Here is a 26,066-nt window from a genome sequence, read left to right on the forward strand (position 1 = left end):
TTTTCCAAGAGGAAATAGCTCAATCTATCATACCAAGCTCTGGGAACTTGTTTTAGGCCATAAAGGGCCTTTTTGAGCTTATATACATGGTTCATATACTTAAAATTTTCAAAGCTGGGATGTTGATCTACATATACCTCCTCTTAAATGTAGTCATTCAAGATGGTGCTCTTGACATCCATTTTAAAGAGCTTGAAATTCATAATTGACGCAAAAGATAAAAGCATCCTTATTGCCTCTAATCTGGCTATAGGAGCGTAGGTCTCATCATAATCGATGTCCTCCTCTTGGTTGTAGCCTTTGGCCACTGAGCGAGCTTTATTTCTAATTATCAAGACAAATTCATCCAATTTATTACAAAAGACCCATCTAGTATCAATCAGTGGATGTTCTTTAGGTTTAAGGACCAAGTCCCATACATTATTACACTCGAACTGGTTTAGCTCTTCTTGCATAGCTATACCCCAGTGCACATCCTCAATGGCCTCATCAATGGTCTTAAGCTCGATTTGAGATACAAAGGCAACAAAGTTACAAAAGTTATGTAAAGAGCTACAGGTTACCACCCCTATAGTTATATCACCTATCACTTTTTCGAGTGGATGATCCTTCTTGGTCTTCCACGCGATTGACAAGTCCTGATGCTCATATTGTATAGTTTGCTCTGCTTCTGCTTCTTTGTCCTGGTCCATGTTCTTAGATTATGCTTCTTCTAAATCACCTTTATCGCATAGTTGGTTGATACTCAAGAGGTTGTGTTCCAGGCCTTCAACATATAACACATTTTCGATCACGGCCTGATTTGAGTTGTCAATTGTTTTGGTGTCAAGTATCTTCCCTTTATTGTTGTCTCCATAAATGAGAAACCCTTTTTCTTGTAAGGATAGATCTAGGAATTTTGATCTATCACTCGTCATATGTCTCGAGCATCCACTATCAAGATACCAATGTTGTCCATGTGCTCGAAGACATACCTGCAAAACATAGATCACTTACCTTTTTAGGTACCCAAGTTATGTTGGGTCCTTTTCTATTATTAACTAGGGAATTATGTCCCTTTTTCATCCAAACATACACGCTACTAGGTATACCATATTTTCTAATATAACAATAGTAGGAAGTGTGGCAATGAGTGCCACAATAAAAGCATGTAGGAACTTTTTTATTAAAAGATTTCTTATTGGGTCGATTAACAGGTCTCCTATATGGTCTTCTCCTACGCGTAGGGGAATATATCCTAGTCCGATATGGTCACCAACATTCCTGGTTTTACTAAGCATAGTGTCTAACATGTTTTGACTCTATATGAGTTTTGCGAGATTTTCATTGACTCTCAAATTTTCATTTTTCAAATCATCGCAAGAATCACAAACAATTGGTTGATATAAATTATTACCAGAGCAATTGCATGCATTACAAGAATAGATCAAATCTAATGTTTCATTTTCCAATTTTAGTTCATCTAATTCTTTTTGTAATGAAACTATTTTTTGTTCATTTAGCAAGATTACTCTTTTCCTATCAGAACTAATCCTAGCTAATTTCTTCAACTCATCATGCAATTCGACATACGCATTATACAATTCCTCATAAGGAGGAGAATCGTCAAATGAAGTAGATGAGGTGTCAGAATATACCTCACTATTTGCCTCTTTTGAATCTGAGCAACAAGCATCATCTGTTCTCGTCATTAAGCATAAATTTACTGTCTCCTCTTCATTTGAGGCACTGGATGTCGTGTCCTCCTTTGGTACATCCCACACTATGTAAGCTTTCTTCGATTTGAAGTCTCGAGGAGTGCTCTCATCTGAATCAACCTTCTTGAGGTAAGTAGGACATTGGAACTTCATATGTCATAGCTTACCACATTTATGGCAAGTGAAATGCTCTTTACTCTTGCCTTTTCTGGTCGGCTCTCGCGCTTCTTTCTTCTGGAAACGTTTGAAGCCTCCTTTCTTTAGAAATTTCCCGAATTTGCGTACGAGAAGGCTCAAAGTTTCTACGTCTACATCTGAATCAGATTCATCTTCTTATCTCTCTTTTGTGGATTGAGACGTTGTTTCCTTGAGAGATATACTTTTCTTTTCGCGATCTGATTCTTCGTGCAAAGTCAGGCGTCCAAGCTCCATTTCGTGCTCTTGAAGTTTTCCAAACAATGTTGCCAAAGGCATGGAGTCAAGATCCTTTGATTCCATAATAGCTGTTACTTTTGGTTGCCATCTCCTGTCAAGACAGCGTAAAACTTTGTTAGTAAGTTTTTCTTTGTTAAACAATTTATCCAAAACAACTAAATGGTAAAGTATATGAGTAAATCAATTTTGCATATCACCAATGGATTCATTTGGTATCATACAAAATAACTCATATTCATGTGTTATGGCATTCATCCTGGCACGCTTGACTTCACTAGTGCCTTCGTGAGTCACTTGTAGAGTGTCCCATATTTCTTTAACACTTTGGCACTGTGAAACCCGAAAGAACTCATCATAGGATAGGGCCAATGTGCTGACATTTTTGGCACGTAGGTTATACTGAACCTTTTTGCGTTCATCATCGGTCCATAGACTTTTTGGTTTATCTTTTGGTTCCTCATCCACTAAATGTTGTGGAACGAAGGACCCGTTGACAACTAATTCCCAAATATCCGAGTCGATGGCCTCTATAGAGATTTTCATGCGAACTTTCCAATAGGCATATCCTTCGCTACTGAATACGGGGGACGATTAATGGATGTGCCCTCACCGCCAAAGGGGTTGGTGGAACCCATTTAATTTTCCTAACGGATCACGCGATACGGTTGAGCTAGCACAACGTACTAGCTCTGATACCACTAGTTAGATATCAGTGACATAATACACCTAGAAGGGGGTTGAATAGGTGTCGCGGTTCCCACTTACCGCTATTTGCACCAAAGCCCTATTCTGAAAACTTACCGCTATTTGCACAAAAATTGTAGTTGCTGACTTACTCAATTACACATCCAATTACAGATTATACAAAATTGATTTAGCACATATATTTGAAAACAAATTATCTTTATTTGGCAGTAATGCTATATTCAAAATATAAGCTTCAATAGGTAATTAAAAATACTAAAAACAATAAAGAGATAAGGGAAAGAAACAACCTGCAACAAGGTTTTTATACTGGTTCATTTTGCGGTCCACTGCAAAACTACATCCTTAACCACAACTTTGTCATCAATATGTTGCATACCAAAAATGTTTGTAGACAGTGTAGTAGGACGATAATACTATTGAGAATCATATGCCGGCAATAGTGTACCTAAAATAGTATAAAACATTGATGGTAGTGAGATTTGAGAATTTGATGATAAATAGGTGGGTGAATAATTAAAATTTCCAAAGCCATACGATTGTTGTTGTTGAGGAGTAAAAGAAGTATGTGCTTGAGAATCAGTATCCGCTTGAGTTCGTTGCGGAGACTCAATTTCCATCATTTCACGACCACATGAGAAGACATCACAAAAAGATTGTGTAGGATTTACTAAAGAAGCTGGAGGACGACTATAATCACAAATTCTTTTTGAAAATGTATACTGAAAAAGAATTAGACAAAATTAGGAGTAAATAATATAATTAAATACAAAGCTTAATTAATAAAAAAATGTTACCATTCCATCAGAGTGTACTCCATCTCGAGATATTATTTCTAATCCTTTTCAAGTACCACTACATATGCTCAAAGTAGTGGTTCAAAGGAAGGGTATTAATGATCAAACCATTGACTATATAGTTTCCCCTATTATTCCATATTTGAATTCAGCGATGATGTTTATGTGGTCAGTCACAATCAGTTTTGCCACGTAAGTCAATTTTATGAAGTTTTTCACAATTCGCTAGATCTTGTGGAATTGGTTGATCAAAACCAAATTACTTCATAACTCGATTAATAGCATACCATTCCACAATTACGAAACAAATTAGTAACACACATGATCGACTTATCTCGGAGAGATTTGGCAAAGAAGGCAATCGGTAATATGACATTTATTCAAACTAGTAGAAATATTACTAAAAAGTTAATAGAAAAAATATACAAACAGAATCAAAGTTGGTGTAAATAATAATAACCTAATATACAAACACATCATATTTAAAGTAATATAGAAAGAGAATGTAAATACTAATAACCTAATATACAAACAAAGCCTATTTAAAGTAATATACAAACATAATGTGAATAATAATAACCTAATATACAAAGAGCCTATTTAAAGTAAAATACAAATAATATACATGATTAACGCGTATATGGTCAAACATTACACGTATGATATTAAAAGCATGTCCATGGATGTTGGTGGTGATCAAATGTTGTGACCACCTATAATTAATTATTGTTAGTTAGTAAATATATTTTAATAAATAATTTTAATTAAACATTTACATAAAATAATAAAATAAATATATACATTTTGACCCATAGAAAATAAGGTGTAGTTGTGTCGTGCAGTCTTGGTGCAAGATTTTGAATGCAATCATATGTCCATGATTGAAGGAGTAATAGATATCCTCCATTCTCTTTTTGGTCACTAATTATTGATGTACGACATAGTCCTCGATAAAGACAAGCCAATACAGTTGAGCCTCAACTATATTGGAATGTCTTTGTTAAGTCCTCAAGCAAGGGCAGATACATAAGGTGGACTCGGTTACCTGATGTATCCTGCATGAGAAATCTCTCGATAATTCTCAAAATAAATGCTATAGCATGTTGTTCAATAAAATCTTCATTAGCATTCTTAGGGAGATCACGAAATCTCCTCTCAAGCGAAGTGAGTTTCACCCTTTGCCTCATTAATTTGTTACCTATTGGGACAACACCCAACAACCGGAGGCAAAGTGCTTTCCAATCCGTACTTGTCACTCCGGTAACAAATTGTCCTTCAATCAGAATGCCAAGCTGGTAAGCCACATCCTCAAGAGTGACGATGGCCTCTCCACATGGAAAGTGGAAAGTATGTGTTTTTTGCCTCCATTTCTCGATTAATGCTAATAGTAGATGGTTGTTAATTTCTAGTGACGAGTGAGTGAAATGTATATTCACGTATAGAGATTTAGAGTGATTATGAGTCAGTTGCTGAGGGAGATGTATGTTCACGATGTGTGTGAGTGTGTGTGAGATGTATGTAAGTGATCAATTTTTTTTAATAATAACACAATAATCGACTACCCTTTGGCTGATTTTATTTGAAAATAAATATACAAAATAATCGGCTACCCTTTGGCAGATTTTGTTCAACAAAATTTTAGTATAATCGGCAACTCTTTGACTGATTTTCATGGCTAAAAATTACACTACATTTACCCATTTCATTCACATCTCAATGGGATAATTTGATTCATTATTTTTGGTCAAGGAATCTCTACTTTTTACTGCATTTATAATGCTATTCACTCACTTGTTCATGAATCTTTGTCACTTGTTCACATGACTTTGAATGAGTTTGAATGACATTGAATGCATTAAAATAAAAAATGCATTGAAATAAAACAAATCAATCAACCCCTTGAATATATTGAATCACTTTGAATGTATGATCATTCACTCAAGGAATCTCTGCACCATTTTGCATTATCATTCAGTCACTTGTTTCACTCACTATTTCTCTGCATGCATTATCATTCACTCTTTCACGTGAATCATTTTGACCACACACCATCATTGATTTCATTCATTCATTGTTGCATTCATGCATTCACGTTAATGTTAATTCTTTCATTCATTAACGTCAATGCATTGTTAATTTCATTCATGTTATAATATATAGTTATAGTATATTTAATTATAATATATATAGTTATAGTATATATATTTTATAGTATATATATTTTATAGTATATTTAGTTATAATATACAGTTATATTATTATATTGTAAAAGTAAGGATTAAAATATAAATTACTCTTAAAATATAATTGAGAGAAGATGTTATAGGTCAATAGAATTACATTGTAAAAGTAAAGATTAAAATATAAACTATCCTTAGGAAGGCTGCCTAGAACTTTCTCCCAGCTCTCTAGATTGCAATAGATATATCTTCCTGTTATGTCCCTCGGTTCTACACCTACACATTTTTTAAGTTGTTCACCTTGAACTTCATCCATCTCATTGTGAATGTGTGTAGTCTTTGGTCTTCCACTTCTTTTCCTAAGCATAACAGGATTGAGAATGAATGTTGGACCTGAACAATGATATTAATATTCTTCATTACCAATTGGTTGAAACTCATATCCATAGATCTTCTAAAGATTATCTAGCCGGTAAATTGGTGAGATAAATTGGTTGTAGTCTAAATTCAAAGCAGTGCATGTTGCGATAGCATGAGAGCATGTCAATCTTAATAATTGAAATTCTCCACAGTCACACCAATTTTCGGCAAGTTTCATTGTATACAACCTCACTTGCCGACCACCAGATCTAGATACAACTTCAACTTCAAAGACTCGAATCTCTCATGAAAAATTATGAACGAGTTAACATGTAGATTTACATTGATTTTCTTTAATCACCTCTATTAATAATTCGCAATATACATGTCATGTCATAATCATGTTAGAGGATTCATTTCGATGTTCATTGAACGATTCATTTAGCATGTAGTATGTTGATCTCACAAGGGCAGTGATATGGAGAGTTTTAGATCCTTTCAGAACACCATTAATGTATTCTGCAAGATTAGTAGTCATCTGGCTATATCGTATCTCTTGATCATATGCCTGACTCCATTTCTCTTTTGGAATCTGGTCCAACCATGCTTCAGCCTTAGATTTTTTGATGCAACAAATTCAACTTTCGCTCGAACCATGGTCATATCAACTCATAACCTAAAAAATAAATACAAACCTATTAATATCCATAATATAAAAATATTTCTAAATTTCAAAAATATAAATAGCACATACCCATTTCTACAACTTTGACTTTTAGATCAGAATCTCGGAATTCCTTATTGAAATTACTAACAAGATAACGATTACAATAAACTGATTCTGCACTAGACATCCTGCCAACTCACTTCAGAGTGCAGCTAATAAACTTGTCCCCCTATCTGATATGATACATAGGTTTGGTGAGGGGTAACATAAGTCTTAAGATTGTAAAAGAATCATTCACAAGCTTCTTTCGTTTCTTCTTCAACAATGGTAAAGACAACTGAAAATACATGTTTGTTTCCATCTTTTGAACTTGCTATTAGCAATGTTCCAGTATATTTCTCAGTCAAAAATGTTTCATCCACTTGTAAGATTGGTTTACAATATGTAAACCCTTCAACACATGGTTTGAAAGCCTAAAATATTCTATCCAAAATGATTCCACTAGGGTCTTTCATGCCATCTACAATTTGGTGATGTGCTTCATATTTCACAATTGTCCCGAGAGAAAAATATTGTAGAGCATTCATCCAACGTGGTAACTCATTACATGAACATTTTCAGTCACCATAAATTTTGGCCAAGGACTTTTGTTTTGCAGTCCACACCATTCTATACGTGACTGTATAACCAAAACGACTAACAACCTACTTCACTAGTGCCTTAACTGATATACTCAGATTTGCAGATACCAAATTAACAACAAGGTATGAAATGAATGATGAATTTAATTTACTATGATATTGGGAAACTAACATAGATACACAAGTGTGTGTTCTGTAATACCTCAGTTCTGATATGTGACCTCACAGGCCCATGAATATACTAGGTCTAGGTGTGTCATCCATTAAGCTTAAATACGTCCTGCAATGGTATAGTGACTATTTATCCCTGAGGTCACGGGTTCGAGCCGCGGAAGGCTCCCCTAGGAGGGGAATAAAATACCGTAGGGGATATTTAAGCTTAATGGGTGGCACCTTTTTATTGTAACACCCCAGTTATAACATGTGACCTCCCAGACCCATGAATATACTGAGCGTGCCAACCATTAAGCTTAAATACTCCATGCAGTGTTTTATTCCCCTCACAAGGGTGCCTTCCGTGACTCGAACCCGTGACCTCAGGGATAAATAGTCACTATACCATAAATAGTCACTAGCTTAATGATAGCGACTCAATGGTATAGTGACTATTTATCTATGAGGTTACGAGTTCGAGTCGCGGAAAGCTCCCCTGGGAGGGGAATAAAATACTGGAGAGAGTATTTAAGCTTAATGGGTGGCACGCTCAGTATATTCATGGGCTTGGGAGGTCACATGTCAGAACTGGGGTGTTACATGTTCCACTAATTTTCCTAATCTCCAAATAATCGCGCTTAACGTTATAAGAAGCGCGAATTTGCCACTCACATCCTGCACCAAATTGTTTACATTTGTCAACGTATATGTCCGGTCTAGACTCTGTAATAACATAGTCGAACAAATTTTTGATATGAAATTCTCTAATTGCATTTTTTTGGCTTCCTCAGATTCAAATTGCATGTCAATAAATATATTATTATCATTAATATCCGTTAAATCAGTTGTATGTCGAAAATGATAATGGAGTAGTATATGTCATACTACGAGATGAGCTATCATAAAATTGAACCTCCTCCTCATCACTACACATTTCAATCTTTTCTTCACCACTAAAATCACTAACAATATCTCTCACAATGGTCATCTACATTTAACAATTAATAGTTTTAAAACAATAATGTGTAACGATTAAATATTATAAACTTAGAAGAATGAGATAAAATATAGTAATTGAATGATATACTAACCTCTAAAATAGGTGAATGAAACCTCACTTGAAAGAAACTTCATCTGTTAGAGAGTAGAGAAATTTTTGTGTAAAGATAGTAAGGTTTGTGGGTATATATAGAGTTAGGGCTTGCCGAAAAAAATTCAAACAAATAACATATATAAAACTCCTATATTGTTGCCCATTCTTAGAGAATATTTAAAAAAACATACATAAAACCCATATAGTGTAGTCGATTATAGTAGGAAACATAAAAAATATAATGAAAATAAACTTCCCCCATAACCGATTTAGGGGGAGAGAAAAAAAACAAAAAATAACATACTTCTCCCCTATTGCCGATTTAGAGGGAGAGAAAAAAAAATTATGAAATACTCTCTCTCATTGTCGATTTTGGGGGAGTAGGAATAAAAAAATAACCTTCCTTTTGGGCAACCGAGTTATATAAGAAAGAAAACAAAACAAAAATCGGCAGTCACATAACCGATTCTAGTAAAACTACAATGCTTTTGTAATTTTTCAAAAAGGTGTACCAAGACCATAATTTTTCGGTCAAGGTGCAACCATTAAAATGAATTTGCCTAATAAGTGAACAACTGTTATAATCTTTTGGTAAAAATAAATAAGCTTAGTGTAACTTTTTTATATCAATTAATTTTATTTTCTAACACATTGATATTTAGTGATGATAATTATATTTGATTAATATGTCAAATAGGACCCTCAAATATTGAAAAAGATGACAACCACTAAATTCTTAACAATTTTCGTTGTCTTTTTTATATTTATTTTTTGCTATTTAATTGATGTATTGGGAACATTGCACTATAGTTACTTCTGATTTACTAACAAAAATGACAATTTATTCTAACCAATTAGAGTGAGATTCAAGAAGTATTGCCCTTGTGATCAAATGTTTTTGACCAATTATGTTTTGAGATGTGAAGTGCTAATTAAATAGCACTAATGGGAGATGACAAGTCCATTTCTAGATGAAGTTGGGATCCTCTCTTATAAGGGAAAGTCAAATACAAGAATATGAAGTCCATATTAATTTGATTAAAAAATATTAATTAAAAATAATTTAAAATTTAAGTCATTGGAAGTTTTTAAATAATACATGTTATGATCTCATCTAGTACTAAATTTTCTGGTATCGGAGAAGATCGAGATTCTTGTGCATGTGTAGCTATGAAAAGTTGAAAATTGATAATGTTCACTTTATTTAACTCTAAAGTCTCAACTAAACAATGTTGACTTTATAAGTAAAAAACCATAAAAGTATTACCAAAAGATTTTGATTCTAAACCTGATTTCACATTTGTGATTTTCTACTTTTTCCATATTCTAATAACAATGGAATTTCGTACTGCTTGGAGGCTCCTCGATTACGATATAGTTTAATAGATAAACTTATCTAATATTATTAATAATTTAATATCATATATATCACTTGTCATCTTAATGAGAGTATTTCTATAGTGATATAACATTTCAACCTTAGTGATCAAGATCTACTTATGACATATCAGTGAAATGAAATCAGTTGAAGAGAATGTTGAGCAAGACTCAAGTCAAAACTATGATTTATCATCCTTTTCTTAAATCACTGCTAGAAATGGAGAATCCATGGAATTTAACAAGGAAAATAAAATTACCCACAATGGTTGCAGAGAGGGGCAAATCCACCAAATTCTAGAGGCCAATCCTTCTTCCATTCACGTTCAAACAAATGCCTAGGCACGAACATTCATGCAAACTTGAGACTCCATTTCAAATAAATTCAAAGATTATAAATTAATGTCTCCCTCCATGTAGGCCCGTATCCAAGCACTGCAAAAATACAGAGAAACCCAAAACTCAAACAAAAAAACACAAATCTAAAGAGCAGATAAAAGTCCAGAGTAATGGATTAGATAAATTTTGATGTACATGAGTAACACAATGGTTGTTTTTAAGGTGATTATTAACGAAATAATAATATTCTTATTATGTTCTCTATTGTATCATTCTTATTTTCTGATTTTTGTTCTTAAATAAGAGCAATGATTAGTTGTTTTTTGCCAAGAGAAAGTGAGGAGAGAGCTAGATATCATGGGAAAAATATAGATATTGTGGAACCTAAATAATAATAAAAATGATGGTTGTTATTATGAGAAAAAATATATTGTTCTTATTTCATGTGAAGTTATAATAAATTATAAAATAACGCAAATAACTATTTGTTGGGGAGATGCTTTAAGCTTCAACACTTCACCATGGTAATAGAAATCAAACATATGCACTGCAAGCATGCACACACTTAAACTACAAAATTGACATTTAGGTGATGAGGTATAAGAGTTAGGGCCGAACCAACCGATGCTGTTCCAAAATCATGTATCATATATTCTCATGTGTCAATGATAAGAATCAAAATAATAATAATAATGAATGTTTAAATTTTTTTTATTTATATATAGCAAATTTTCGTTGACCTATTTGTCAGGATGAACAAGTTGCTTGAGAGAAAAGAGAATTGCATGCAGTATTTCATTGTTATGCAATATGCACGAGAGTGACGAGACATGAGATATGATTAGCATTACAATATTATTAAAGATATATTATATGATATATTTAGAAGATGATAGTCAGTTAGGAAGTTAGTAATTAGTTAGTTAGGTTTGTGTTAGTTACTTGTTTTACAAACTTTCTTTTCTTTTCATTTCTTTTGTATAAATAAACAATATTGACTCACTTTTTAATTCAATTCAATAATGAGAATATTATCCATTCAAGATTTAATTCATTAGTTCAATGAATGATTTTTCATTCTTTCTTTCTTATTTTATAAAGATTCATACACGATTATACCATTTTAACATGGTAAGTGAGCCAATATAGCTTATTTATCTTTAATAAATATTTACAAACACCAATGGTTATATATAATACAGTTACGGGTCCTCTTTAGTCTCTTCCTATTTTATTTTAGTTTCAGTTCACATTCATAACGTCGGACCCTGGTTTTCCAACTCCACTCTCATCACTTTTCTCTTTTCTCATCCAGTTCTTTGTTTCCAACTAATCATATACTTGAATCCTTTGAAATATATATTTATATCCTGGTTTTTATATTGTGTGCATGTTACTACATGTTTAAGAAATGAAAAGAAGAGACAAGAGAGTCTTACGTCGTAAGATACATTTTTATCTTAAAGTAATATTACGTTAAAAATATAACAATTGATCATTAATTTAAATAATGTAAAAGATATCAACAAGACATTGGTCTAGTGGTGTAAGACCTTATTGAATCCTCAATGTTGATTGTTTGACTCATAGGAGTGACACATATTGGGAGAGACAGCCATGAACCCCAAAAGAGATTAATTCCTTACAAAAAATGTGAGAAATACTTGGTAAAAAAAATAACCTAAAAAATGATCATGTTGTAGAGTCCAAATTCACAGGTTAAATTTTCTTAGTGATAACTAGCTAGAGATAATAATGAGTAATTAGATTGGTGGATACATGCATATAATACTCATAATGAGTTAAGTTTGGATTTATATTTAGGATTATTGGGTGATTAAGATCAGAGATTTTGAGATATGTTGTTAGATATGTTTAGATAATGAAATACTCAATACTAAGACTTATGAGTACCTAGATCTGATATTCCTTCCCAAATATATTATATATATATATATATATATATATAATTGTAATATTATGTAAATTTAATGTTATATTATTAATTCATAATTGTAATTGTTATGTTGTTAAACACTGATGTTACATCATCAAAGAGTTTGACGTGATATTATATTGTTAATTTCTATGCGTAAAAACTAATGTTATGTTGATTTAACAGTTCTAACTAAATCAATTTTACATCAAAATATTAGTGACTTTGTTTTTTATATTTGTTTTGAGTAAAATGAGTTGTGTTTAATAATTAATTTAAATTATTTTATGAAGGTAAACAAACAAATATATATTATTTTAAAAATGTTTAAATAAAAATCGAAAGGAAAAATACATTAAAAATGCTTAGTAGACATATTCCAAGTTTACATACTTGTCATGGTTGTAGGATTCATATAGTATATTAATTAAGTGCTCAACGAAAAAAATATTCTTCTTACTACGCTTCTTCGCTTAAGGCTTGTGCTTCACTAAAGGTGTAATGTGTATAAACTCCTTTGTTTTTAAAACAATAGTAACCATTTCACTCTTACTAATCTTCAAATCATCCAACTATGTGATGAAGTCAAATCATATGATGAACCCAATTGACCATTGCATTATTATGAGTATTAAATATGTGATCATTCACTAATGAGAGACTACATCTTTTTTTGTCCTAAGAAGTATATCATTCTACATGTTATCTTTTTGTGATTAGTTAAAAATATATATTTGAATTAAAAATTAAATAATTAAGTATTTTTTATATGCAAGTATAAAAGTGACAACTTACCTATCATTACTGGAGAGGATCATTTCCCAATATCAATTCTGTCAAATAAATGAGGATGATAAACTTTATCCCCAAGATCTTGTGACATATTGTAATATCAATCCTCATCCCTTGTATCTAAAGAACATAGATCATCTATACCATAAGAATTATATATTTTTATTCTCAATCAATTAAATATTGCTATGTAATAATGTAATATTGTTAACTTTAATATTGAACATATTATCTAAACTATAGCCTTATGTTGTTCCAGAGAAATATATGTTTTAGATCAATTATTCTCATGTTGGGTCAGGATGCAGGACTAGCTGACCGAGAGCCATGCACCAGATGCATCAGCCTTATGCACCAGATGCTCCACTTCTGTGCATCAGATCACGCACCAGCTACACCAGATTTCCTGCATCAGATGCACCAGACTTGTGCACCAGATACATCAGATATGTGTGGACCAAGTGCACCATAATTGCACCAGATGTATACGATGTGTGGACCAAGTGCACCAGAATTCCTGCATCATTCCTTGGATGTGATCAAGCCTCATGCACCAGTTTGTGCATAGTCTTTGGCGTATTGTGAACCATAATTGTTTCTCATAGGAATTCATTATGCCATTGTTTAACCAACTTGGCCAAGGGTAGTTTAGGGATATTATGCAGCAGAATTATTTTGCACATATTTATCATTAGGCTTTACATTTTGACATGTGCTTTATTAATGGGTTTTGGGTTGTTAAGAGTTTGTTATGTTAGTTAATCATTCTCTTTAGTCCCTATATAAAGAGGAGTCTTGTGTATTCAAATTAATCAATAAAAAAGAAGGTATTCATTCACATTCATGCACTCATTTCATCAATATGATTTGTTTTATGGTATCAGAGCTCTCTATATGAGAGCTCTGCTGCATAATTCATATCCATCCTCTTACCTTCTAAGACTCATTTCACTCATTCACGACTTCTACAAATTCAAGAAGAATGCAAGCTCAATCAAATACAACGCACCAAGAGGCTCCTACAGCAGACCTCATACAAAATCCAGCCAATCCCTACTACCTCCATCCAGGTGAAAATCCAGGAATGATCTTGGTTACACCTCCCTTAGATGGAGGGAATTACCACTCATGGAGCAGATCCATGAGTAAGACACTCAAATCCAAAAACAAATTCAAATTTGTCAATGGATTCATAACCATGCCACAAGAATCTGACCCCAACTTTGATGCTTGGGAAAGATGTAACACTATGGTGTTTTCTTGGATCACAAGATCCGTTACACAACAAATTGCTCAGAGTACTATGTACATGGATTCAGCACAAGAACTATGGGAAGATCTCAAGGAACGCTTCTCAAAAGGTGATCACTTTAGAACATCTGATATTTTATAAGAAATACACTCCATGAAACAAGGAGATATGAGTGTATTCAGCTTTCATACAGACTTAAAGACTTTATGGGATGAATTGGACTCACTAAGGTCTATACCAAGTTGTGTGTGCACTATTCAATGCATACGTTCAAGCATTTTTCTCAAACCAATCAGAAGGCACATGGATGCAGAGTATGTGATATGCTTCCTTAAAGGATTGGGGGATCAATATAACTCAGTAAGAGCACAAATCTTGCTCATGGACCCGTTGCCCTCAATCAACAAGGCTTTCTCAATGATCCTTCAACAAGAAGGAAATATACGTGGAGAAAATCCAAAATCCACTGTCAACAATTTCAATTCTAACACATCTTGGAGGCCACAAGTCAACAAAACGAGTGGAAGAGAATACAATAACAGAAATCCACCTAGAAAATTTGAAAATATCAGCACAACTAGAAAAGAATTCACACAAACTGGTAACAACAACAAGGTTTGTACCTTCTGCAGCAAGGAACGGCACACTACAGCGACATGCTACTTCAAGCATGGATTCCCTCCCAACTTCAAATTCAGATCAAGAACGCAGAACATGGATGGAACAATCAATAGCATAATAACCAATGAAGAGGATCTTATTGGAAAAGACAAAGCATATACAAAGGAACAAAGGGAAGACTCTCTTCAACTCAGCATTATTCATGAGCATACTATAAATCAAATGAGTCACAATTCAGATGCAGAAGGACCTATCCTATCAGGTACACACCCTTATAATCAAACATGGATCCTTGACAGTGGTGCATCTGATCATGTTACTAACTGCCTTGCTCAATTTACTCTTTACATTGTCATTAGACCTATTATTATTAAGTTGCCTAATAACATGAGCATCATTGCAAGACAAAAAGGAACCATTAAGCTCACACAAGAATTGACTCTTTACAATGTCTTGTACATTCCTGATTTTAAGTACAACATAATTTCTATACAAAAACTTACTGAATCAAATCCATGCAAGCTCACTTTTGACAAGTGTTATTATCTTATTCAGGATATGACTTCCTTGAGGATGATTGGTCATGCTAAAGTCCATAACAACCTCTACATCCTCACAAGAAATGATAAACAAGATTGTAAAGAACCATGTAATATCAACTGTTTAGAATCTTGCACCACTAATTTTTTTGATCTTTGGCATTTTAGATTAGGTCATCCTTCATATATTGTTTTGAGATATATTGCCAAATCTTTTCCTTATGTGAATGCTGACTCAAATAAAGTGTGTGATTACTACCACATTGGTAAGCAAGCTAGATTGCCTTTTATTTAAGTTCTTCTTTAACTAAACATGCTTTTGAGTTAGTGCATATGGATATATGGGGGGGCCCTTGGGACTCCTACCATAGCCTTCAGACTCCTACCATACATGGCAAGAGGTATTTCCTAACCATAGTAGATGACTTCACAAGATTCACTTGGATATACCTTATGGCTAGTAAAACTGAAGCTAAAACTCTTATTCAGAACTTCATCACCTTAGCTAATGTGCAATATGGCAAGAAAATTAAAACTATCAGGACTTATAATGGGCAAGAATTCCTAATGCCTAAGCTTTATCAGACCCTTGGTATCATCCATCAAACATCTTGCAATGAGACACCTCAACATAATGCTATTGTTGAAAGAAAGCATAGGCATATTCTAAACATCACTAGGTGCCTCATGTTCCAGCCCCACATTCCTAGAGAATTTTGGGGTTATGTTGCTAAACATGCAGTTTTTCTTATATGTAGATTGCCTACCCCTATTCTCAAACAGAAAACCCCATTTGAAATGTTGGTTGGTGACATACCCTGCCTTAATGATCTTAGAGTATTTGGCATCTTAGCCTTTACCTCTACTCTTACAAGCCATAGGACAAAACTTGATCCCAGGGCTGGAAAATCTTTATTTTTAGGATACAAATCAGGGACAAAAGGGTTCATATGGTTTGATTTAAAGACTAGAGAAATTTTTGTGTCTAGAAATGTGATTTTCCTTGAACATGTATTCCCATACCAGAGCAGGTCTATACCCTCCAACTCTGACCACATACATACCACTGAACCTTTTCCCTTTCTTGATCTAAATCCTATTTGTAACGCCCCGAAAAATACTTCTCAAAAACATTGCGGAAAAATGGGTAATTTTTTTTTTTTGAATAAAGAGATTGTTTAAAATTGTTTCCTTTTTTTTTTAAAACCTTCCTTTTCCGGGACATCACTTTAAGTAACTCAATTGCGGAAAATCAACTTATCGTTATCGAATGATAACTTAACCTGATTCACAATTTCCTGAATAACACAATGCATATAAACGGTTAAGTCATCTTTAGTTCATACAAACTAAATCAACAAAGGCGGAAACTACATCGCCACTAACATATACAAAATCTAAAAAGAAATGGCGAAAATACTAATCATCGCCAACAGACACTAAACAAAGACATGAACAAATTGAAGCCGTCCTTGTTTTCAAAAGTCCCAAAATGATAAGCAACTCATAGTGGCTCGCTCCAAGACTAGGGTACTGCCTCTCCTAAATTCCTCATGCCCCCTCCTGGAACATCACGGACGGGTAGCTCCAAATCTGAGCAAAGCTGTCTATCTGACGAACACACGTCCGAAAAGCAAGCAATAGAAAAGAAGAGAAATAGAGAGAGTAAGACATCTAATGAACATAAATTCATTGACGGCGTGGACTTACTCAGAATATTACACTCGGACATAAAATATATTTAAACATATAATTCATCATTTATCAACAACATCATGAAGAAATTCATAACTTACCATTTATTTCAACATTACCAATATATCAAATAATATAATCAACATTATACTCATAATCAGATCACATACATAAACATAGGAATACAACATACTTGTAACTCACATGTGGGAATTTACTTCCACAATGGTAATGTATGCATGATATGTCATGATCATCCACCTTACACCAATATCCATCCAACATCCTAATTGGAAATAATCGAGAGTACAGGTCCCGTACCAAGCCGTTTTGTACCACCCGAAATAACATATCATCGCAAGGAATTAAAAATAGATCAATAACAAACTATCGAATTCCCTAAGTTTCTTAGGATACAAGCAATCCTCACATGATCACTCTCTATTCACCAAAAGTAACCATTGCAAATTCACAGCTTTACTCATCTATGTAGATGATCTCATCTTAGCAGGGAATGATCAATCTGAGATTGATTCTGTTAAGCTACACCTTGACTCTGTTTTTAAAATCAAAGACTTATGAACTTTGAAATATTTCCTTGGGCTTGAAGTGGCTAGGTCTCACCAAGGCATTACTCTTTGTCAGAGAAAATATGCTCTTGATTTACTCTCTGACACTGGTTTCCTACATTCTAAACATGTCCTCACCCCCTTGGTTAAGAATGCACACTTACATCAAGATGATAGTATTCTCTACCATAACCCTGTTATGTATAGACAATTGGTTGGAAGATTGTTGTAATTAACCAATACAATACCTGACTTGACTTTTGCCACTCAACAACTTAGCCAATTCATGAGCAATCCTACAATCAAACATCACCAAACTCTAACTAGAGTCCTTAGGTACATCAAACATAGCCCTGACCAGGGCTTATTTTATCATACTGATTCCATCATTCAAATTAAGGGTTTTAGTGATTCGGATTGGGCTTCATGCCTTGATACTAGAAGGTCTATTTCAGGTTATTGTATGTTTCTTGGCAACTCCCTTATTTCTTGGAAAGCAAAGAAACAAAACATTGTTTCTCGATCTTCCTCTGAGGCAGAATATCGTGCCTTAGCTTCTACCTCATGTGAGGTACAATGGCTAACTTATCTCTTGAGAGATTTTAAAGTTCCTTATAAGGAACCAACCATGTTATATTGTGATAATGATTCTGCCAGGTACATAGCAGCTAATGCAGTCTTCTATGAAAGAGCAAAGCACATTGAGATTGATTGTCATGTTGCAAGGGAGTATTTGCAGAAAAAGCTCTATCATCTCCTTCATGTACCCTCGGCAGATCAAACAACTGATATTCTTACCAAACCTCTTGAACCTACTCCTTTTTATCATCTCTTACCCAAGCCGGGGATCATTAATATCTATTCTCCGGCTTTAGGGGGGAGGGGGCGTATTGTACGTATTATCTAAACTATAGCTTTATGTTGTTCCAGGGAAATATATGTTTTAGATCAATTATTGTCATGCTGGGTCAGGATGCAGGACTAGCTGACCGAGAGCCATGCACCAGATGCATCAGCCTTATGCACCATATGCTCCAGTTCTGTGCATCAGATTACGCACCAACTGCACCAGATTTCCTACATCAGATGCACCAGACTTGTGCACCAGATGCATCAGATATGTGTGGACCAAGTGCACCAGAATTGCACCAGATGCATCAGATGTGTGGACCAAGTGCACCAGAACTCCTGCATCATTCCTCGACTGTGATCAAGCCTCATGCACTAGTTTGTGCATAGTCTTTGGCGTATTCTGAACCAGAATTGTTTCTCATAGGAATTCATTATGCCATTGTTTAACCAACTTGGCCAATGGTAGTTTAGGGATATTATGCAGCATAGTTATTTTGCACATGTTTATCATTAGGCTTCACATTTTGACATGTACTTTATTAATGGGTTTTAGGTAGTTAAGAGTTTGTTATGTTAGTTAATCATTCTTTTTACTCCCTATATAAAGAGGAGTCTTGAGTATTCAAATTATAAAGAAGAAGGTATTCATTCACATTCATTTACTTATTTCATCAATATGATTTGTTTTATTTAAATCTTATTGATGGCAATGGATTGGACAGAAAAATGAAGAAGAAGATCTCAATTCGTATCCAAAATGCATAAGAAAACTACAATCAAACTCATAAAAGCACATGTGTGATCTCACTTACGTACACGTAAGAAATGTTACGTATGAATTATATATATTTAAAAATTGCACATCATAAAGGTAACGTATATATGTGGTTTGCCTATGCCTTTATTCATATAGACTAGGTAGACATACCGTAGTTATCACATAATCTTTGCATGTGAAGGCCACGTAGTGGGAAATATACCACACTTTTGAATGGATGAACTTTGATGAGTCTGATTTTAAGTTTAATGTCATTAAGACAAATAACAAAAATTAGTAAAGACTCATGAAAATAATGAGTTGGAAGAGGAAGAAAAATTAGTTTTGGAGAGAAAGAAACATAAAACAAGGTAAATAACAAAAAAAATACTTTTAATAAACGACACCGCTTTAATCAAAAGACAAATGAATGGATTTTTCTTTTTGAGTAAGACTCATTTCGGTTTCTAAAGATTTATAACCCTTTAGCCTTTAAAAAAATTTGGAATCATACTTTTAATAAACCACACCGCTTTAATCAAAAGACAATGAATTTTTTTTTCTTTTTGAGTAAGACTCATTTCGGTTTCTAAAGATTTATAACCATTTGGTCTTTAAAAAAATTAAAATCTCAAATGTTCTTCAAACTAGTCCACTTACTATTTTTGATGGTTAGTAATATGGTAATAACAAAATAAATCAATATAAACAAATTTGTTTAGTTTTAATTAGGTTGTTATTATTTTAAAATTAAATTTAAAGGTGATATATAAACAGATTTATTTAGATTGATTTAATTTGTTATTACCTAGTTTTTGAGATAGCTATTTCTATTTACATTCTTAAACTTTAAATTTTTAATTTTGGAGAACAAAATTGACATTTTTTGACCCACTAAAAGAGATGATAACATCGAAATAATAACGAGCCCAGTAAAGTGGGTACAAAGTTAGTGGACGTAAGACCTTATAAACCAAGAGAGGCACGGATGACGACCACTTGTCCCCCAATAATATTTCATTTACTGTCTCAAGTCAATTATATATTAATATATGGGTAAAATAAGAATTTTAATAGCAAAAAATAATAAAATAAAGTACTCTAATTAGTTTGGAACATGAAGTGAAACATCCTATGGAAGAGATGATCTCCATCCTAGACACGGACACTTAACTTTCAAGATTAGATAGCTAGCATGAGCGACTACATAAATAATGCATTCATCATTATGAGCCTGATTGTTCGAAATTCAATGTCCATATGATCATATCTCCTAATCTTGTACATTACGTATTGATATCTCTATCTAAATACGATCAGTGCAAAGCTTGCAAAATGAAAAACATAATTGTTATAATCAGAAAATAATAAAAAATATTAATCAGAAGAATATGAGTATGGGTTAACATCCTTGTTCCAATAGTTGGGTTAAAAGAGTTTGGTATAAGAAACTGAGTCAAACATTAATGTTTAGATGGGTTGAAAATCATTATTTTTATTGGTTAAATTAAAGAGATGAAATTCAAATAAATTTATGATAATAATCATAGTTGTTATGAAAATTATTTTATTTCTATGTTTATTTCTATGTTTATGATGGAAGAAAATGAAGTATTATTATTGTTTATGAAAGAGAGTGAAATCAAATGACATCACTCTTCATAAAAAAAAAATATGCACTTCTTATAAATAATGGGTTACAATCCCTGATTGTAGAAGTGGAAAAGGAAAAAATAAAACATTTTCTTCATCCTATTAAAAAAGAAACAAAAGTTAAGGTAGTCTATAATCGGAAGATCCAATAGTCTACATGTTTTACTATGAAATGAAGTTTGGTGTATACAAGAGTAAGAATATCCGGAGATTATTCACCATATTCTCAAATAGATATATTATGTAAGCCACCATTAATATATCTATATTCTTCTTGATATTTTTGATATAAAAGATCTTATTATATAATGATATTTGTTGACTATCTTTATTGTTGTTTATATTTAAGTCTAGAATTTCACAAATATATTTCATAATTCATATTTTATATAAATCGCACCCTTCCTCTGTTATTATCTACCCACTCGTGGTATATGGATCACATGCCTTCTTTTGTTATTACCTACTCCAACCCACTTGTGGTACACAACTTTGAGAATAGAGAATGTGAATACATATATACAGATAATTCATCAAATCGTATAAAACAGAATCTTATTGACAGAAAAGTGTATAATCATTATTCCAAAATCATCTCAAATCCATCACCTAAAGTTCACTGATTTACAATGGGTCAAGTACACAAAGATATTACCTACCCACTTTTAGGTCAATACACATGAAATTATTAGTACACCCCATTTTTCAAGCAGTCCAACATTGACAAATTACACAAAGGAAAAAACAGAAACAAAGTGAACTTGTATACATATTATCAAGATAAGATTGGTTTTGCCACAATAGTAGAATGTTTAAGTATATGCAAACTAAATTGCCCTCCTTTTTCAGTAGTATCAAGTTTGGATTGTCCAGGAGGAGGTAAAAGCTCAAAATTTTGGACCAAACGTCCTAAAGTGATTCCAAGTATAGGAATTGCTAGAATAATTCCGGGGCAACTTCTTCTACCAACACCAAAAGGGAGGTACCTAAAATCATTCCCATTAGCCTCTACTTTAGACTCTTCTTCCAAGAACCTTTCAGGCCTAAACTCTTCAGGTTTTTTCCAATGAGCAGGGTCATTAGCTAGCCACCATGCATTGACCAATATTTTGCTCTCTGCAGGAATATCAAAGCTTCCAAGCTTGGCATCATGAAGATTCATGTGTGGGACAAGAAGTGGAATAGCCATTCTAAGACGAAGTGTTTCTTTAATCACTGCTTGAAGGTATGGTAGCTTTTGGATATCTGGCTCAGTTACTTGGTTCCCTGGTCCTAGAACTTTGTTGATCTCTTCTCTTAGCTTGTTTTGGATTTGTGGGTGGTTCACAAGCTCAGCAATTCCCCATTCAATTGACCATAGAGTTGTTTCAATTGCTGTTCCAAAAATAATTAGTTTGTACATTAGGAAAGTAAATCAGAAAATGATGAAATCAAATAATATAAAAAACGGCATAGTAGACTGTATTTCTAGTATGTGGAGGATAGATGTATAGAAGTTTATTCTATAAAGTGAAGAAATTATTTTTAGAATTTAATTTAAAAGCTTCCGATCATAAGTTAAATAACTTGTGTAAAAATTCATTGTTCAACATGAGATACCATCCCACTTTCAAGAAAATAGAGTACATGTAAAATTTCCACTTCTAGCAAAGCTTTGTTTGTACTTTGTACCACTTTTGGTTGGGCACTGAATGTGACACCATAAAGTGTATCCTTCTGTTGTTATGTGATGTTATAAAATGAAAGAGATATAATGAAACAAATAAATAAGTAAATTAAAAAATAAAAATATGATTTTAACTATTGAAATTGTGCTACTATTAATGTAACTCTCCACCTTAACCACACCATGCCTTTTATTTCCTATAGGCACCTACCCTTACCAAGAGAAGTTTCGAGACCCCATTATTTATTTTTCTTTCTTAATTATTAATTTCTTTCCGTTTTCAACTTTGTTAGTTTGGTCTCTTATAAATTTAAAAATAAATATGATCCAAAAATTTCAAATGTATATCCAATTAATAATTTTATAGTCAAATTTGTCTCTGTTATAAAATATGCTAAAATTGACTAATTTAACCAGTATATAAAATTTTGAAATCAATTTAGGTTTTTCACTTTTTTTTAAGAACCATAAGATAGAAAAACTTAAAAATTACTCTTTTTGTTTTGATCTTTATCTAAACTTCTGATCTAGAGTAAACCAAAATGATAAAGATACAAAGTGCAGTTTTGGGGTGATTGGCCCCCAACAAAATTTGGTAGCTATCATTACCTACTACGAGAATTAAAACATGGAAGATAAAGAAAAGTCCTAATATTTAAACCAACTACTTTAAGTCACGAGTGAATGAATCCCAAATAAAATAGTTCAATTAACATCATGGCGTTGGATGAGTAAAGTACGATTGAAGCATCCACCTAACCCCTTATTCATTACCGACTAAATCATATACTACGTGTTCCTCTTCTCACCGTTCAATAAAGTTGGACAACAACGTTAGCTAATACTGTTGTGTTCCTTCATTCACCTCAATATTTGGTATTTTCCATAAATAAAAAATATATTTGAAAATAACATCAATGGCGTTTTTTTTAATAAAATCCTATAAAATAACAAATTTGATTTCAGACAGAAAAACATATTATTATATAATCACAGGGCTCTGTATTCAATACTTTTTTTATGAAGGTATTTCTATACGTATTTAATAAATACTCTATTCAAAATCCCAAATATAAGTTGTAAACATGGGTACAAATTATTAAATTAATATGCGAGTCAACTTAAATGGAAAACTCTGAATGCCTCTTTAAAATCAATATCTACAAAGTTATTAACGAAGCAAAAATCAATGGGTAAAAATTTACCTGCAACGTTAATGTTTTCAACAATGTAAAGGACGTTGTCTTCGTTGATCTCCCCTTTTTTTTGAGCATCCAAAATGTGATCAATAGCACATTTTAGTCCTTCATTATCCATGCTTTTTGTGCTTTCAAGTTTCCTGTTTTAATCCCCATTTAATTATTAGCTATGAACACAACATTTACATAAGAATCTAGCAAAAATATTATGGAGAAGATATACCTATTCTAAGAATAAGTTAAAAAGCTTAAATCAAATGACTTGAATTAGTGAATAAATCTAAACCATTAGATTTTGTTAAAATGAATAATTAAAATGTGAGATGTATTTTTTAAAGTAACTAAAATTGTATAGACAAGGGACCACTAGTACTATTCCTTTTTGAAATCAAGTTAAGATGATTAATTTTAAGTCCAGACAAAAAATCCTTAATTTTCCTATCTGTAACTAGAATGAAAATAAAGAAGAAAAACTATAAAAAAATACAATTTTTTGCACTACAAACATAATTTCCTAATCTTGTATAATAAAAGTAATTAAATAGTCGTTAAAATGAAATACTATCCCATGTTATCCTATAATCATATTGTGACTTGTGACTACCTAATTATCAATTTACCATAACTCAACTAACTGGAATATATCCGAGCATGAAATCTTGAAATTAGACAAGTGAGGAAATCCATAACTCCTAAAAACGCAATGAAAAGGAAAACAAAATAAAAAGAAAAAAGGAAAGTTACAATTGTCACTTTGAGAGACAGGATCAAGGATTTTCTTCCTACAAGAGTAGTTATTGTTTTTTTCTTTTGTTTTTATAGTAAAAAAAAACTATCATCTCATTATAAATAAAGGATTAACGTATTATTTTCTCTTTATTTTTTTTAATATTTATCTCCGGAATATTAGAGATGGTTTTGACTTATTAATGAGAAATAGATAGATACTTACTTCCTCTCCTCAACAAAATAATCCTTGAAGAGCTGCAACCTTCTTTCCTTAACCTCTTTGCAAATCTTCAAGTACCCTCTCAAGAAGGGTCTCAAGATTGGAATAAAATCACCATAGTTATATTCAAAACTCTGAGCCAAACGACTCCTTTCACCATTCAAAGCCTTAAGCTTCATGAACAATGGATCCTCTTCACTCTCAAACCTTGTATCAAACATAATCCTGTACATGTTATTGTACATCATCAATTGCAACCTCCTCCGTAACACGATCCCACTCACCGCCGCCTCAGGGTTGCGCTTAACATCGTCAACCACACGCGCTGCCTCGTCCTCCCACCCGAAACGGTACTGTTGGACAACCTTGTTTGTGAAAAACGGCACCGTCATGATCCTCCTCATCTTCCTCCAGTGCTCGCCGTAAACGGTGAACACCATGTCTTGTCCTTTTCCGGTGAAGATGTCGAAGACTACGTTGCGTGTTCGGGATCCAAATTCCACCCCTTGGGTGTGGAGAACCTCTTTGGCAAGTTCAGGTGATGAAATAACGACGAGGTTGCGCTGTCCCATTCGGAGGAGGAAGATTTCGCCGAATTTCTTGGCTAAATCAGTTAGATTACGGTGGTTCAAGTCATCGCCGACTTGTAGCCAATTGCCGAAAATAGGAACAGGGATAGGCCCCGGGGGAAGTTTAAAGCGCTTCCCCCGAAACTTAGATACGACAATGGCAACAATGACGGCGATGAAGAGACCAATTAAGGTTTTCTCCAATAGGAGAAGATCCATGGTGTGTGGTAAGTGGTGGATGGGAAAAGTTTTAATTTTTCTTTTTAGTTTTGGTTTGGGTTGTGAAAAATGAAGTGGTGGGTGTGTGGGTATTTATAGATGAGTTAGTTAATGTAATGAAACAGTTGGTGTGTTAGGTGAAAGTTGTGGCTATGTGTTGAGGTTAAGCAAGTGATAGAAAGAAATTATAATGGTGTTATATGATGTTCACTTTGACATAGATGAGTGACGCATGTGATGGCATTTTTTGTTGTAGTAGGTGAGGAGGGGTTGGTGGATGGTCTACGATTTAATATTGGGTTATATAATGTTTGTTCTTAGGGTAAATGTTAAAGATATATATATTTTAAAATA

At 33.2% G+C, this 26,066-nt stretch overlaps 1 protein-coding gene across 1 annotated transcript; it reads right to left on the reverse strand.

Annotated features, from left to right (window-relative positions):
* Window positions 21,615-25,808, reverse strand: LOC109339369 (trans-cinnamate 4-monooxygenase). Its single transcript, XM_019576798.1, has 3 exons — window positions 24,928-25,808; window positions 23,982-24,115; window positions 21,615-22,484 (listed from the first exon to the last, which is right to left on the reverse strand). Exons 1-3 carry the CDS (start codon window positions 25,710-25,712, stop codon window positions 21,886-21,888), a joined length of 1,518 nt encoding a protein of 505 aa, XP_019432343.1. The 5' UTR covers window positions 25,713-25,808; the 3' UTR covers window positions 21,615-21,885.

The sequence above is a fragment of the Lupinus angustifolius genome, chromosome LG02 (genome assembly GCF_001865875.1).
Source record: "Lupinus angustifolius cultivar Tanjil chromosome LG02, LupAngTanjil_v1.0, whole genome shotgun sequence".
Classification (NCBI taxonomy): Eukaryota; Viridiplantae; Streptophyta; class Magnoliopsida; order Fabales; family Fabaceae; genus Lupinus; species Lupinus angustifolius.

Excerpts from the sequence above, each read along its gene's own strand:
- LOC109339369 (XM_019576798.1), bottom strand. The coding sequence starts at position 25,712 with ATGGATCTTCTCCTATTGGAGAAAACCTTAATTGGTCTCTTCATCGCC. Across the intron at positions 24,116-24,927 it reads TATTTTGTTGAGGAGAGGAA|GAAACTTGAAAGCACAAAAA; the intron begins GTAAGTATCTAT and ends GGATTAAAACAG. Across the intron at positions 22,485-23,981 it reads TGAAAACATTAACGTTGCAG|CAATTGAAACAACTCTATGG; the intron begins GTAAATTTTTAC and ends TTTTTGGAACAG.